General features: G+C 34.1%; 1 protein-coding gene across 2 annotated transcripts in view; it reads right to left on the reverse strand.

The window, feature by feature from the left end:
• The window catches only part of LOC129234633 (brain-specific angiogenesis inhibitor 1-associated protein 2-like), a 155,859-nt gene that overhangs the window by 127,144 nt on the left and 11,793 nt on the right, over positions 1-16,922 (reverse strand). Inside the window, exon 2 of one of the 2 annotated variants that reach the window (XM_054868665.1) lies at positions 5,652-5,727. The exons of the other annotated variant lie outside the window; for it this stretch is intronic. Within the exon in view, the coding sequence (XP_054724640.1) occupies positions 5,652-5,727 (76 nt within the window). The remainder of the gene's footprint in view (positions 1-5,651; positions 5,728-16,922) is intronic. 2 annotated transcript variants of the gene reach the window in all.

A 16,922-nucleotide genomic window follows, 5' to 3' on the forward strand; every position in this document is an offset into this window, starting at 1 on the left:
TAAGAACATTTTATCGAGCAAATTATCATAACGTGGACGAGCAAATTATCATAAAAGGGGCGAGCAAATGAACACAGCAAATTGGCGAGAAATTCATCTATTATTTGTAAATATACACGCGAACCAAATGACATGACGGGCAAACCCGTGCCGGTACTACCACTAGTAATAAAATAAAATATGAAAGTTATCCTCGGATCGATGGAGAGACTTAATTTCAAGTCAGCATCCCAGGGAGAGCGCAAGAATTATCTTAAGCACACATTTCGCACTTTCTCTCGGGAGATAGATAATAGGCTGCATTCTTAACATTCCTCGCAAGAAGTAAATACTCCCCGAACTTTGTACCTGCCAGAAATGTTGCCTCCGAATATTCGCAACAACTTTTAAAAAGATCGCAGTTTGATTCGTTATTTAAAATTAAGTCTTTCTACTGGTCTGTCATGGGCAGGTAAACGGCAGTATCTTCAGAAATGAGTTTCCGATATATTTGAAGAAACGGGTTTCAGATTCAATAAAGGAAATGTTTAAATTAGACGTTTTTCTCGCACTTTTGTTTTCAGCAGGAAACCAATAAGCAAGTTTGTGCAATAAAGCTAACGCGCGATAAATGAAAAAAATGTAAAAAAAAAACGAGCTGATGTGTGCATCACATGACTTCCTTTTACTCCAATTTAATGTCATTTCCCCATTATTGGCAATTTTAATGTGATTTAATTATTTACTCTCTAAATATCACCAACAATGGCCAAATTGAAACCAAATTTAAAATTAAAAAAAAAAATTGCCACATTTGTCGCCAAGTTGGCGACAAAACTTGGCGACCAAACGACTGACGATATATCGCCAAGTGTCCCGACAAATTATAACACTACTTGAGTTTAAATAGAAATTAACAATGATTTCCCTCAAAAAGGGCAAAAGCCCCCTTAAGAATATCCGATTGCAACCAAAAGAGAAGGTGCACAACTAGGCCCCACTAGGAGTCTTCGTACTAAATTTCAACTCTCTAGGACATACCGTTTTTGAGTTATGCGAGATACATACACACATACGCACATACATACGTACATACAGACGTCACGACAAAATTCGTTGTAATTAACTCGGGGGTCGTCAAAATGGATGTTTCGGGTGTCTGTAGGTTCCTAGGCATCCACGTGTGGTCGGGTCGAAAAAAAAACTCAACATTAATTCGGGGGTGAGAAAAATGAAAAAAAATGAAGGCCGAATTTTGAGTGAAAATTTTTTCGCGAATACAATACTTCCTTTTTTGTAAAAGGAAGTAAAAAGAAAGAAAAATGAAAAATTTCCGTATTCTGTTCTTTACCTGCCCACCACAGCTGCGCTCTTAAATAGCTCCATGTTTGCTATATATATATATATGTGTGTGTGTGTGTGCGTGTGTGTTAGCCCTTTAACCTAATGAGTTTTGCCATTTTTGCCACAGTTTAACCAATAAGTTTTGCCATTTAAGACCACAAGTTCTAAAATTGAATATTGATGTTTACAGCGTTTTCATCAAAGATTTAACTACAATTTTAACCACTATTCTGTTTTCGTTGAATTATTTTAAAACGTTACTACTTACTTAACTTAAAAACAATCTCGCTACATTTTGATAGCGCTTGTTAGATGTCAATTTCCGACAAACTTTTGATTTTATAAGAAATATTTTGAAAAAATGTGGGGTTGAACAGTAATTTAATTTTCAAAAAATAGAATATACCTACTCAAGACTAAAAACTCCCTAAAAACGTAACGAAGAGAATTTTAGCACAGTTGTAAGCGGTTTTTCGGAAGTCTCCCCCAAAAATAATTTTTCAAAAAATGTTTTCCCCGCAAGATTTTTAAAAACAATTTAAATGAATGAAGAAAAAGGTACAAAAAGTAGCAGGCCCGTCATTTAGGCAATCTAGAAGGTGTCAATCCCCCCTTCCCGGATTTTGAAACACTAAACTTCAGCATTTGTGTATGCATTTTGCTTTGCTGCGTCGTAATGCTTTGATTGAGATCTATATAACCTCCACAAAGCTGCCAAGTTAGGTTACCCCAACTAAAAACAGGATATCATATACTATGGCTGCCATACAAATGTAGATTTTCGCCAAGCAAGGAAATAGTTTCCAATAGCGATATGCATTCATTACATCGCCAATATATCCTTATTCTACACTCTAGCCACTCGTTTTAATAGCCATCCTTATCTTGACTATTCCACTCCATATAAATTTCAGACGCTAACTGTGAACACATTTGTACATCACCCTAACTTAGTTTTGAACAAAACGCAAATTTTAATTGCAGATGGAACAATGCTGAACCCTTTTGCAACAACGATGGCTCCCCAGCGAATTAATAGAGCGCAATTAAAAAAAGGCAATCCGATTATGAGTCCCTTATCAGGGTATTCTTCCGACAGCTTTTCCGGAGAGCCATTGTTGGGGTTCTCCTCATTAAATGAGGGCCGGAGACTAACAGCAACTTTGTTCCTTGCAATAAATAGAGTGGTAGAGACAGAGAGGTTAAATGGAGGAGGAGGACTGAGATTTGGGGATGTTGAACAAGTGGAAGTATTTTGTTGGAGGAGACTTGAAGGCGATAAGATGGGGAATTGTGTGGAAAGTGTTTTACAAGCTGTACCAAGAACAAAATAGCTTCCCAAGTTGTGAAGATATTGCTAACAAAGAATATTAATTCTGTCATAGGAAAAAGGGTTTAAAATTTTCAAAATACAGTCGAAGCCGTTTATAAAAGCCGTGATATTTCCTCGTTATAACAGAGGGGGCGTAAAAAAATCCGATTCCTGAAAAAAATCTTAATTTATACGTACTTGCTTTGCTAGTGTTTTGTTTTCTGTATAATACCAAAAAAGTTGGTTAATGTGCTTTGAACTGTCTTATTGTTTCTTTCTTTCCTGTGTTGTTATTTTTCGGGGAGTACTCAAGGAATGGAATAGTCATTTGCACCCCTGACTTCGAGAAAGTCTTTCTGCAGATCAAAAGCTATTGAGTATGTTGAGAGTGGTTCAGATTGAAGTTATTTTCTTTTGTTGCTGTCGTCGCCCCTTTCGTTATTTCTTTCATCTGCTTTAACTTGCGTTTGAGCTACAATATCCTGGGAAGCAAATTTCGCTGCAGTGTCAACATTGATGACCAAAAAAATTATTTTCAAACGCTTCCCTAGTCTACAAATTAAAAAGAAAAAAGGCCACAATCACTTTTTCTCGGGATTTATGACTCATGTAAATATTTTTTTTTTTTTTTCAAAATAGGATAAACTGAAAGTCAATTGAAATTTTATGCATCGCAAAAATTAATTGCCCGCATCAAGTAAGGTTTGCTAGTTCAAAGCGAGTTTTACTCTTATAGACTTAAGATTGTACCAGCCTAGTATATCCGATTCCTTGTTTAATCCGAGCTTGTAATAAGCGAGTTCGACTGTAATGCAATGATTATTTTCTGAGCAATGTATTGCTACTATCTTTTCCGAAAATTAAAAATCATTCCAAGAGTAAAAACTTTCAGTACATTTTAGTTTTGCCCTGCACTGTTTAAAACATTTCACCGTAGATTGAACTCGCTAAATCTGTCCAATAATTCCAATAACACAAACCAATAAAGGTGACATTTCACATATGAAATGAAAATTTGAAATTGCAAAGAAAGTTTGCTAAAATTTATCTGGTCAATAGTGCTGAGAGTTTTTTCAATGTCACGAGACAGGTTAGCATCACAGATGTAGACACTACAAGATGTACAACTCCATATAGCCGCAACCACCGGCGGCCATTGAAAGCGCGAACCTTGAAGTTTTAAACGGGCAAAAGCGTTGCCTACGAGGATGCAACGCTCTTTGTACTCTATCAGAATACGGGTGAAGTTGTTTGCGCGCATGCGCTTTTCCGACGCTTACCGGTTACTAGAAGGTCTCTGTTGCCCATGGAACCGATTTCTCGTTGTGTATCTAGTTGATACTATGATACTATATCTATGAGATCAGCATAGGCCTGTTTGTATGTGACTTCAAAAGGAAATATTTTCTCTACCGTTATATTTACCCGGAGCAATTCACTCGAAATGGTTTAAGTAGTTCTGTAGTTGGAATAAATGTTTGAGGGGATTCGTTTTCCAATGGGCAGATATCAAGGTTGGTGAATTTTCGTAAGGCCAAACAAATTTAGTTTGGATTATTTATACCCCCTTCAATTTAAAAAGACATTGATTTTCGTAGTATCAAACAAATTATATTGAAATAGGTTTACTTTTACAACCAAATATCTGGAAGGACGGCGTATTCCCCCCCCCCCCCCTCTAAATATAGCACTGGGAGGAGGACTCGGATAAGAAGAGTGATGCCAATCAATACAGTATGCATAGGCCAAGTGCGACATTCTCTAATCGGTACATTTGGAAAGTGTATAACGATATAAAAATATTCACCAGTTGGTAGTTACATAGGAAAGGTGTTTCAGAAAATCATTAATGTGTATTGTTAGGTAACTCCGAACGTGTAAATCTAAATTAAACTCCTCTACGATTCAAAACCAAAGATTTTAATACAGTCGTATCCCGACTTACGCGAGGGATGCGTTCCAAGACTCCTCGCGTAAGTCGAAGTCTCGCGGTGTGGAAAAATGTATGCATACAATTTTTTTTAGAAACATACCAAATTCTTTTAGACATTTGTAAGGACCCCTCAAACTGATTTAAAGCATTCCTCAACAAAACATTATATTTTTTCTACGTAAAGAACCGCACTTTTACTGTGTTTAAAAAATTTAAAACGAGCTGAAGTGTGCATCACCTGACTTCCTTTTAAGCCAATGTAACGATAATAGCGCCTTGGAGTACGCAAGGAAATACTAAATATTTTCACCCCTAGTTTCTTGCGAACCGAAGCAAAAAACGTTTTACACAGATTTATTTCCCCCATTTTTGGCAATTTTAATGTGATTCAGTAATTATTTTTCAAATATCACCAACATTGGTCGAATTAAAACCCGATTTAAAAATTAAAAAAAAAATATCGCCAAATGTTTCGGCAAGTTGGCAAGAAAACTTGACGATATATCGCCAAGTGTTTGCCAAATTCTAACACGACTTGAGTTAGCATTGAAATTAACAATGATTTTCCCTAAAAAAGTTGTAAAGACCCCCTTAGGAACATCCGAATGCAACGAAAAAAAAAAAGGTGGACAACTAGACTCCACAAGGAGTCTACATACCGAATTTCAACTTTTTAGGACATACCGTTTTTTGAGTTATTCGGGATACATACGCACATACGTATATACACACATACATACGGACGTCACGAGAAAATTCGTTGTAGTTAACTCGGGGGTCGTCCAAATGGATATTTCGGGTGTCTGTACGTTCCTAGGCATATATCCACGTGTGGTCGGGTCGAAAAAAACTCAACATTCATTCGGAAGCGAGTAAAATGGAAATTAAGGCCGATTTTTGAGTGAAACTTTTTTGCGAATACAATACTTCCTTTTCTTGCAAAAGGAAGTAAAAACGTATTCCAGCAATTGTAAGCAGAAAAGGCTTGATTTTGAAGCAACATGATTATAAAAATTATAAAACCATTCATGAACATATTACGGGAATCATATAAATGTATATCAATAAAAAAAAAACTCTTACCGTGCAAAGCTTTCAAATATGCTTTTCCAGCTGATATCAGTTGTCGCGCACATGGATTAAACTTTTCCAAGATGTTCTGAAAAAGTAACAGATAACTATATTGGAGATTTGTCTTCATTAAAAACACATAAGCTTAGAAAAAGGTTTAATCATTATTATTTTGTTATGAAAATATGTTGTTACCAAACATGGGATAATAGAATTATATATATATGACTCGCTAAAACTCGCAAAACTGATGTTTTACGCACGAAATTTAAAAGCAATTTCTATATATATATATATATATATATATATATATATATATATATATATAATTTATATGTGAAATTTCTTTTTATTTTTTTCTCTTCTTTCGGTCTGATGTACTTGATCGTGCGCTCCAAAAACAACAACAGTGTACTTACTACCGTGAACCGACAAATTTTTCAACAAAAACAAATTAAGAACTCATCATCATGCTTCTCCAAAAACCGTTCGCTTTGATTGGTTAAAAAAAATTGTCGGCTTGTGGTTTGCGCAATGCGGTTGTCGTAATCCAGATAAGTATAAGCCCAGCTTAAAGATTTTAACGGTTGCACACGGTTGATGGCTGAATGTTTGCCGCACTCTTTGAAAATATAATATTTATTGTAGCTGTGCTTACAAAAAAGTGACTTATGTCTCGTGAATCTTACCTATTACAAAATGAAGCGTTCCGTTTCCAGTTCAACCGCCAACTCTCCTTGTTCAAGCTTTATTATGTTTATCTTGCTTCAGTTAGTGCAAGCGAAAAATTTCTGTTCCAAAAACATTTAATTTGGAGCATGCTTCACTAAAAGCCACTCAGTTTTTGGGTGAAGAAATTAGTCTGTTAATGGTTTGCCGAAAGGAATTTCCTCAAGTAGGTGAGCATAAAACTAAGTAGTTTTTAGCAGTAAGTTATAGCCCCTAAGCCAGGGCTAAGGCAGAACTACATGCAATATACCAGACAGCCCGGTCATCACATGTGATAATCGGGCTGTCTGCTATATTGCATGTACTCAGCAGTTCATGATACAATTACCAATTTCCTTGTAAATGTAGTTTGTTTCAGGTCAAACCAATAAAAAATTTGTTTTCCAAAAAAAAAGAGAGAGAGAAAAAACTGCATTACCTCTGTACTACATTGCTAAGAACGCAATTTTATGCATAAATGGATACGTAAAATATCAAGTAGAATTTGAGAATTAATTTTAATTTAATGCATTAGGTATTGGCAGGGAGTTACCATGACTGAGTGGTCCGAAGTGCTAGCTCCGGCAGCTGCCTGGGCGCAGAAGAAGGTTGCGGGTTTGATCCCTGCCTTCCCCTTGGGTATAATTTTCTTTTTTTTTCCTATGCAAATTTCATTCTGACTTGTGCCGTCAGAACTACTACACGGGAGTGTAGTACTGTGGAGCACGGTAAAATGTTTGTAATGATTCCTTTTATTTTTCTTTTCAGTACATTTGTTAATGGCGTTTCAAAAGAAAGTACGGAAGTAATATAATTTATTCACCCATTGAACAGCAAGAATAGAATTTAGTTTCAAAAATAAACAATGCAGCGAGACCCAAAAGTGCTAAATCTCCCTGTCTAAAGCCTTAATTTTATGGCAGTCTGTGATCGGAAATTTCCTCGCCTTGTACTACAGCAAACAAACTTAAATTTTAGTGCTTTCCTTCGGTAGCATAATTACGAGGATATCAACTTTTCCTCAGACGTTGAAGAGGTTTTCTTGAGTCTTTATTGCGCATATAATTAATTTAAAGCCTCATATCACAATGAACATCGTAGTAAAGCCGCAGTCATGAACACTCAAAATTCACTTCTCCGCACAGACATCAAAGAACATTATGTAATAATCTATAATTAAATTTCATTATCTTGATTAGCAGTTGGGCAAACGCATTCAAATGTAAAACGAAAATGAGTTTCTGCGTCTTGAACGGGCACCACTGTTAAAATTTAGAACGACTCGTTTAAAATAGCGCAAAGAAAAAAAACTTTTGCTTTACAAATGACAATAAAACAATTTTCAAATAAATAATTTAATACCCCCTCTCTCACAAATTTCACACCGCTGCAGTGACGTCTGAGGGTATACTCCCAGTAATTCACTATGCACAATATGTGTATGCGATTATAAAGCGTTCAAAAGTCGTTTATTAAGTGTTAAAAAATATAAAGAAATAAGGTTACTTGTAGGAAAATGTGGTCAACATAAATATATTATTTTTGCTTTAGAAAAATTTAAAAATGCAATGATAGAATCGGAATGGGGTCGTTTCCAAAATTTTAACAGTATTTTTTTTTTTTTTTTTTTTTGAAAGAGCATGCTTAAAAACATAGGATCTGACCATTTTTTAAATAATTTGTTTAAGTTTAATATTTAAAAAAAAATACTTAAATCGGTGAGCTTTTATTGTTTGCACTTCTGTCGTGTGATATCACAAATGATGAAATGCCATTCAATGTTGCCATTCACAGAACAGAATATTTAATTCGCATCTTTACTCACGTGTATTGGCAACGATATGGTTGATAGCAAGCGTACAGCGCAATTTTAATTCGCTGCTTGAATATCATAACGTGGAAACGTAGAAGAAAGATGCGCCAAATTGCATCATTTGTGACGTCATAAAGACCACGCCTTGTTTGAAAAATCGGACATTTTAAAAAATTAATTAAACAAAAACTGTTGGGAAAATCAAAGTATTTTCTGGGTCCATGTAATTTTTTTTTTTTTCTCTCATTCTATCCATTTCAATGACTAAAAGTAGTACTTTTGACTGGAGGAAACCATCCCCATTATAAATGAAAATTTTTGGAGCTTGAGGGTTATGCACTTTTGATCTAAAAAAATGCTTGAGAGTATACGGCGTATGTGGAGTATGGGAACACAACTGCACAGCTGTATTTAAATATCATTATTAACTGAAACACAATCTAATGAAAGTTTATTTTAACTTAAGTCATGGGCTTCAAGTGAGCTATTAGTTTTCATTTAGGTATCGATTTGTTTAGAATGTATTTCTACTTTCATCGTGTAAAATGAGTGCTTTATACAGGCGTACTTTAGACCAAGATACCTAAATTATTTCGTAATAATATTTACAGATAAAAATTGGAACACAAATTCAAAATAGATATTTTATTTCTCTTCTGAAATGAGTACTTAAACATAAAAACAATCCATTTTGTTAAGATTATTTTTATGATTAAGTACTCTGATCTACTGAGGGTCTGAAATTACTGATCATCGGTGAAATTTTTGCAATACAATTCCTTTTAATATTTCCTGATTTGTGTGAGTAATTTATTCGTTTATGCAGATTTTTAAAAAAAATGACGTCAGAGCAGTAATTAGAAATATTTGCGTTCATTGTTACGACTTTGAATTTTATTTAAAACTAGCGGTACCCGCACGGCTTTGCCCATAATAAAAATTAAAAGGTCACTTGGTTCACCTGTATAATTTACCATTAATTGATAATGAATCTCTCGCCAATATGCTATGTTTATTTGCTCGTTCATGTTACGGTAATTCGTGTTATTTATTTGTAAATATACAGGCAAACCAAATGACCATTTAATTTTCTACTACGGGCAAAGCCGTGCGGGTACCGCTAGTAATAAATAAGACCAGAATAACGCATTGTACAACAATACTGATAGTAATTGGGAAAAAATATAACACACTTAACATAGTAGGGGAATGTGGGGGGAGAGTAAAATAGTTAACTTAATTTTTTCAAAATGAAAAAAATTGGAAATTTGATTTAAAAATTACGTTAGATAAAAAAAGAACAATGTATTTAAAAAAATAACACTTGCATCGAAACATTATTTTTAATTTTTGGCACTAAATTTGTACATTCAGAAAGAAGTGGAAATTTGTCATTTTTTTTTTTTTTTTTTTTTTTTTTTGTCATGGGACAAAGTGAAAAGTAAAATATTTTCCATTTGTTCTTAACTTTTTTATTCAAGTGGATAAGTAAATAAGATAATGAATGTAGAAAAAAATTAATATATGGGGGAAAATATATGAATGAATAAAATAGTGAATGAATGAGAATTATTACACGGAGGAATGTGAATAATTTAATTACTAAATAAATGCGTAGGTGATGTAATAAATGGTTGAAAAGGTAAGTGAAAATGACCTGTTTCACTTTGCCCCGCATGCACTTAACTATTTTTTTTTTTAACTTTAAATAAAAACTAATTTAATATTAAATGAATATTACAGCGAATATTAGTGGGTTTCATTCAACATTTAAAATGATAATTACAAGAACTTTATAATTTTATCGTAACAAAATTCATTTTTGACTTATTGCAAAATATTCCAAAATGAGTATCAATTTTTGAAAAATGACTTGTATTATCACACGCTGTAACCTTCAGAGGTAACTTTTTCTTGACTATAATAGACTACATAATGTGCTACATGGTTAAAATTTTACCAAATAGGTAGCGCTAAAAACAAAGTAAATATTCCACTATTTCACTTTGCCCCGCTATTTTGCCGCACTATCCTTATCAGCTGTGCTGTAGTAAGACAAATCTACTCTTTAGTGCAAAAAAGTAAGCAAGGGAACTAGAAATGACTTAAATTATTAACAGAAAATGCTTTTGGATAATAAATTTTAAAAGGAAAAAAAAATTTACACCAGCAATATTAATCATCATAAGCATGATGTAGAGAATTTAAAGCATTTTCATGAAAAAAAAATTTCCTCCACTTCAGCTTCCGAATGTTAGGAAAATTAGAAGAAAAAACTTGACGGGCTTTCATTTTTCGTGCCTTTTGTACCGTTCTCCCTCTAGCTCTCTAAAAATGTAAATTAAGTAAAGAGGGATATTCAGCGCGCTTGCTTTGCAGTTCATTTAATTGCGGCATAAATAATTTGAAAGGTCAGCCCGACCACTTTCGATATTATTCAAAATTAAATTTTTATTTTATTATCATAGGGGGATACGTATACAAATTTTAATTTGTCCATTAATAGGTTCAAATTCGTCGATGGAAGTATAATATAATTAAATCGTATCTAGACTTCATAATTGAGGCGTACAACTACAAAAGTAAGTATCTTCAAAAAAAAAAAGACAGAGAAAAATTGGAAAAAATTCCTATCTGTAGCTATAAAAAAGTTTAGTTGCAACAACTTTTCCTGTTTTGCAAACGATTTAAGGGGGCATTTTGAAACTCTGAATCTTTCAGGTAGTTGGATAGCAATATGGTTAATGGAAATAAAAAAACAGGAAAAAAAAACGCATTCGGAATAGAATCAAGACATTACGTTCAGGTTACATTAAATACCATTTTAAAGCAGTTTTTACTCTTAGTGTCTTTCTTTTGAACCCATAAAGGGTCGTCCATAAATGTCACACTTTGAGAGGGGAAATGTAGACAATTTGTGACAAGGGGGGCAACAAGTGTGACACCACATTTTTCATAATATTTTTATGGAAAATAACGTGACATATGACAAGGGGAGAGGTGAAGTGTGACACATTGTGACAAGGGGGAAGATAATCTAAAATGTGGAGAAAAGGTTTGACATTAGATATGGACAGCTCCTAACTGGTGAGGAGATTGATTTTATTTTATTTATTTTATTCATTCATTTTTTTTTTTTTTTTTTTTTTTTTTTTTTGTGACGCAAGTGGTGAGGTTGGGATTATATGATCCTAACTATATTTTTGTTCATTACAAAAAATTTATCAAATTAATGTAAGACAATTTCCAATTATCTTTGCATTATTTATCAATAAATACAAAAGAACCATATAAAACATACACACGCCATTTAAGCAGATATTACGAAACATCTGAACGCAAAAGTTCAATTCTTCTGGGGTATAAGTTTCCCCACCTCACCAATTATGGGTTATCAATCAAAAAATTCGAGAGATTAAAAAGGCAATTTCAGGATCACGTTCAAAATTTATAGCGATTTAAAACTTCTACCTCCCCCTAATCATGAAGCCAATATTAATAACATTACATCCATCCCAAGCATAATTGAGACACATTTGTTTAAACAACTAGTTGGGAGAGAAATCTTCCGGTCTCCAACGGACATTATGTTTTTACGCATTCATTTATTTATTTATTTTTCTTCAAAAAAATGTTCACCAAAAATTTCAACAGAAAAATGTTTCAACGCTTTAATGGAAGCATTAAAAAAGAAAAAAATCATGAAAAAAGAATATAATTCAGGATTTTTTTCAAACAAGCCATATATTAGTTTCTTAAAAGACTAAATAATTACTTCGATATGAATTTTTGCAGTTTAAAACTTGTGTATTCCAAGCAAACAGTATTTATACATATAAGCAGATGTGTGTAAAACTATTCACTTCACAAACTCTGACAACTAGCGATTAACTTCATATTATCATTTTTGTCTTTGAGAAAAAAAAATTTAACTATTTTTCAGCAAAATATAAACGTTTCATTGTGTAGTGAAAAAATCGACAACTTGGCAATTAAAAAGGGCATCTCTTTGTTTCGCTTAGTTGAAATTACGAGGATAACTTCGTCAGTCCCAGGAAATGGGGGAAAAATAGCTACATCAAATTCTAAAAAGAGATTCCAGATATGAAATTATCGATTGAAAGAGCTAATGGTAGAAAGCTTACGCAAAACCTAAGCCATTTTTATAGCACTCATATTTATTGCATTAGTTTCTATCAACTAGGTTTTCCAATACATAAAATTGTATATATTTAGAATCTATTTCAAGAAGGATTTTGCTACTTTTGGGATACAGCTCCGTTTCCATGGAATGGAAAGTGGTTTCCGCGTATACCCAGAATAAAAAATTTCAAAGCAAATTTGAACTTTTATTGATTTTTTTCGGCATTATGATCTAGAGAAATTACAAAATAATCTTTCAGTATTTTTACATTGTTTATAGATTAGTCACAATAAAATGGGAGTAACGTCTAAAGATATTTCGGTCAGGTCTACGTTCAGATAAACATCGAGTCCCCGTTTAACGTGTAAAACCTCTATGTTCGCAACTGTTAGTCTTAGGTGCATACTTCCAACATCAAAAATAGTCAAAATAAAGTGCAGAGTTAAGATATTAAAAGTTTGAAGCAAAAAAGAAAATTAGTGAAAAAATACGAAATCTTAACTTTTTGTAAGGACTCTTGACCCTCTGACTGATATTTGGAGAAATATCCTCCATTTAAAGTAGTTTCAACACAAAAAAAAAATTCCCTAACCCTCTGCTGAAAACAAGGATTAAAATTGATTTCAATTTTAAAAGCAATTTCGACAGTGAGCCTCACGAAAATTTCACTGCCAAAAATTTTCCAGAGGAGAGCCTTCAGACCTCCTAACGTCACCAGAGATATCTAAAATTGCCTCTTAACTTAATTCTGAAAATTTTCTAAAGGAGATTGCCAAATATCCCTCCTTCCTCTTACGTCACATATGATAGCATACAATTAAAATTTTCAGATTCCGATGTCGAAAGTTTTCCGGAGAGAATCCTATAAATCTCCTGATTCTCTCAATGTCAACGAAGATAGCCTAAAACTGTGTTTTAAAATTCATTTTAATAAAATCTAGGAAGAGCTTTGGCATCCTAGTCACAAAAACAGCCAAAATCTGACTATAGGTTTTTAAAATTTCAGATAGAAACTTCACGCTTTTTCCCTTAATGTTACCAAAAACTGCCTTATAGTTGCCGGCAATTATAAATATTTACCAGAGCAGGACACTGAACTCCCCCTCCTCCATCCCCCACAATATTATCACTATCAAAAATGTCTAAATGTTTTTTTTTAACAAAACCAACAAAAACAACTGAGTTTGAATTTACAATTTGTTAACAAAAACCAGCGACTGGTATTTGCTTTTTGTTGCGAAAATGCATGTTCCTACGAGTCGATTGCCTCATGGATAATCGGTAGTTTACTGAAATAAGGAAAAATTATTGTGCAGCATTGTCACATAACACCACCAAAACCAAAATGAATAATCGCACTTAACAATAGTTCTCCTTCGGTTGCAAATGTGCGGCAAACTCAATGTCATAAACACTGCCGAAATCCAAAACGTTGATGGCACGTAAGTTTCAAATTGCTTTCCTGATGATGAGTTTGATGAATAGTCTTGCAAATAACACATAATAAAATCCATATAGGTGTGACACAAATCGGGTAATGTAATCATTGATAATGATATGGAAATTGATTATGTGTCATCAATGACTTTCAGAAGCTTTAAATGCTAATAATGTGGGTTCTCATTATGACAGTAACATAGTAAATTAGAATCGGTACTGCAAGCGAAAAGTCTTGCAGTTTAGATCTGGAAATGCTTGACTTCAGTTGAATTCTTTTTTAAAAAAAGGAAAGAAAAAGAAATGCGTTATCACAAGCGTTGCAATAAACTATGAAAAAATATTTTCCTAACTTTTACAATGGGGTTGTTTCCTTCAATCAAAAGTACTACTTTTAGTCACTGAAATTAATAGAATAAGCAAAAATAAATAAATGAAGAAATAAATAATCGAGCGAGAAAAACTTTCATTTTCCCAACGCTTAATTTTTAATTATTTTTTTTTAAATGTCCGATTTTGAAAATAAGGAGTGGTCTTTATGACGTCCCAAATGATGTACTTTGGTGCATCTGTCTACCGCGGTTCCACGTCATTCTCCCAACTCGTTAGTCATCACATTTTAGAAAACTCTAACATTTTTGGGGGATGGAAAGCAGAAATAACTTAAAAACAAGTACATTGTGACAGATTTCAAAAAGGAGGCGTGTAATCAGTTTTTACCGTATGTATTTTTTTTTTTACTCTTTCCATTATGTAAGAAGGCAGAATTAAGAAAACTACAAATGAATTAAAGCTAAAAAAAAAAGAAAGAAAGAAAGGAAAAAAATCCTCTAAAATTAACTTTTCTATTTGCAATGAGTAAAAAAAATCAGATGAAGTTTAGTGCGGTTCTGGTAAATTGAGCCGCGCACTTGACAATGTTTACTTCATAGGAAGCTCAGTGAAAATGAGACACTTGATTATCGCGGATACTTCGCATCACTGCAACGAAAGTAAGCTAAAGTCTTGGTTTCCTAGGAGCGAGATTGCCGATTGCCGGCGTCGCTCCTCGCCGTGACGCTGAAATCAAAGTCAAATGATTCCGGCGTGGCCATTCACGACGTCGATTTAGCTCGGGCGCGCATGCTCAGAAGAATCAAGTTTTCGTCTCGGCGAGGAGCGACGCCGACGATCGGCGTGTTCGCTCCTAGGACACCAAGGCTTTGCTCAACTCAGCGCCAATGACCATTTACCACAACCCCAAAAAGAGAAACATTCTCAAGGTCATGGCTCAATTTATCAAAATCCTACCATAAGAAGCTCCCATACAATACTTTAAAAAATAGAGTCGCAATTTTACCAGATAATCTTGTTTCAAATAAATTTATTCTTCCATAAAATTTAAACAAAATAACCCCAAAAACAAAAATAAATAAGCACAAGTTTGAAATTTACTATGATAACTAGCCACATTTTTAAAGATCGATTTATACCGATATTTTTAAAGTATGTATATGCTTTTTTTTTTCGTCCTTTCTTTTCTTTCCATTTTTTCCTTTCTTTTCTTTCCATTTTTTCCTTTCATTGAAAAATAGGGTAAATGTAACCAATCTCAGCTTTTCGCAGTTCGCAACACAATACAGACAGAAAACTGAGCTTTAACCTTTATCCATCAGTATACACACTTGGGTCTTATCCACTATCGACTGATTTATTTTTCAGCCTTAAATGGCTAATTTTCATTAAATGCAAGTTACTCTGGGATTAATTTTGAGCGGAAAAAAGTAATACCGGAAATAGTTCTGTACAACTAAACTCTGCAACCATTATTAACTAATATATTTATCACAAATTCCAAAATGACTTGAAATTATAAAACTTGTCGGCAACTCTATTATCTGAAAAGGAATGAATATCCAAAAAAAAGAAAATAAACCTGGCATATTAAACCTTATTTACAGTGGAGTATGCGGAGAAAGGAAAGCCACCGAAACTAATGGTTAGATTAAACAAATCCCAACGTCAGTTTCATGCATCACTACAACCAATTTACTTCAATTAAACAAGACGTCTTAAGCCGCAGCGCACTGACAATGGCTGCTTTAAATGGTAATTGAAATTAACGCTACGGATTAAGTCTAAGACACTGGAACTTAACGTGCTGTAAATTATAGCTATCCATCCAAAATTAACACTGCCTTGCTTCAAAACTAGACGGCAAAGAGTTCTGTTTGAAGTATAGGTTTAAGGTTCGTTAATTGGGAGAATCATTGTGGTTAACTGCCCCCCTCCCAAATATAGGAGATCAATGTATTTACGTGGAAGTTGGCATGGTTTATGCCTTTTTTTTTTTTTTAGCAATCACGATTGTTTATTGCTTTCATTTGACTGTTTTGAGATGTGCTATGAGTTTTTATTTTCCCACCACCACCCTCTGCAGCACCACCGTCTACCGGCAGCCTCACGATGCTGCTAATCTAGCGAAAACCGTCTCGAGGTTGCGTCAAAATCCTACACTTACACGCATACATACACGCACGTACACACTCACAAACACATACACACACATACCTACACACACAAACACAAACACATACAAACACCTACACATACACACACACGCATACGTACAAACACCTACACATACACACATACCTACACACAACTACCCACACACTCATGCCTGCACACAGACACAAACACATATGCCTACACACGCCTACATATCCCCCCCCCAACACACACAAACGCTCATACACACAACTACCCACACACTCATACCTGCACACAGACACAAACAAACACACATGCCTACACACACATACCCCCCCCCCCACACATAAACACACACGCCTACATACACTCGTGATTGCGAAAAACAAAAATTGAATTCCAGATGTCAAAATTCAAATTAATTTTTTTTTTGCATTATTTACATTGAGTACTTCCCCCCCCCCCGTTACTCCACCTAAAAAAAAATCGAAAGGACGGGCCTGGTGGGTTTTATATTACTAAACGAATTTAACACAATTGAGTACAGTTTTAGGTTGACAGTGAATACAGTGAATCATGTGACAGCATATATTGCACTAGATCGCGGTAATCAATTCGAATTCTTAAAGGGATACTCATGCACATCCTAATCTCGATTACAACATCTACCGGAATTGTCTAGAATCTATATTGAGAAGTATCAGATTTT

This window comes from Uloborus diversus, chromosome 1, assembly GCF_026930045.1.
Source record: "Uloborus diversus isolate 005 chromosome 1, Udiv.v.3.1, whole genome shotgun sequence".
In the NCBI taxonomy this organism is placed as follows: Eukaryota; Metazoa; Arthropoda; class Arachnida; order Araneae; family Uloboridae; genus Uloborus; species Uloborus diversus.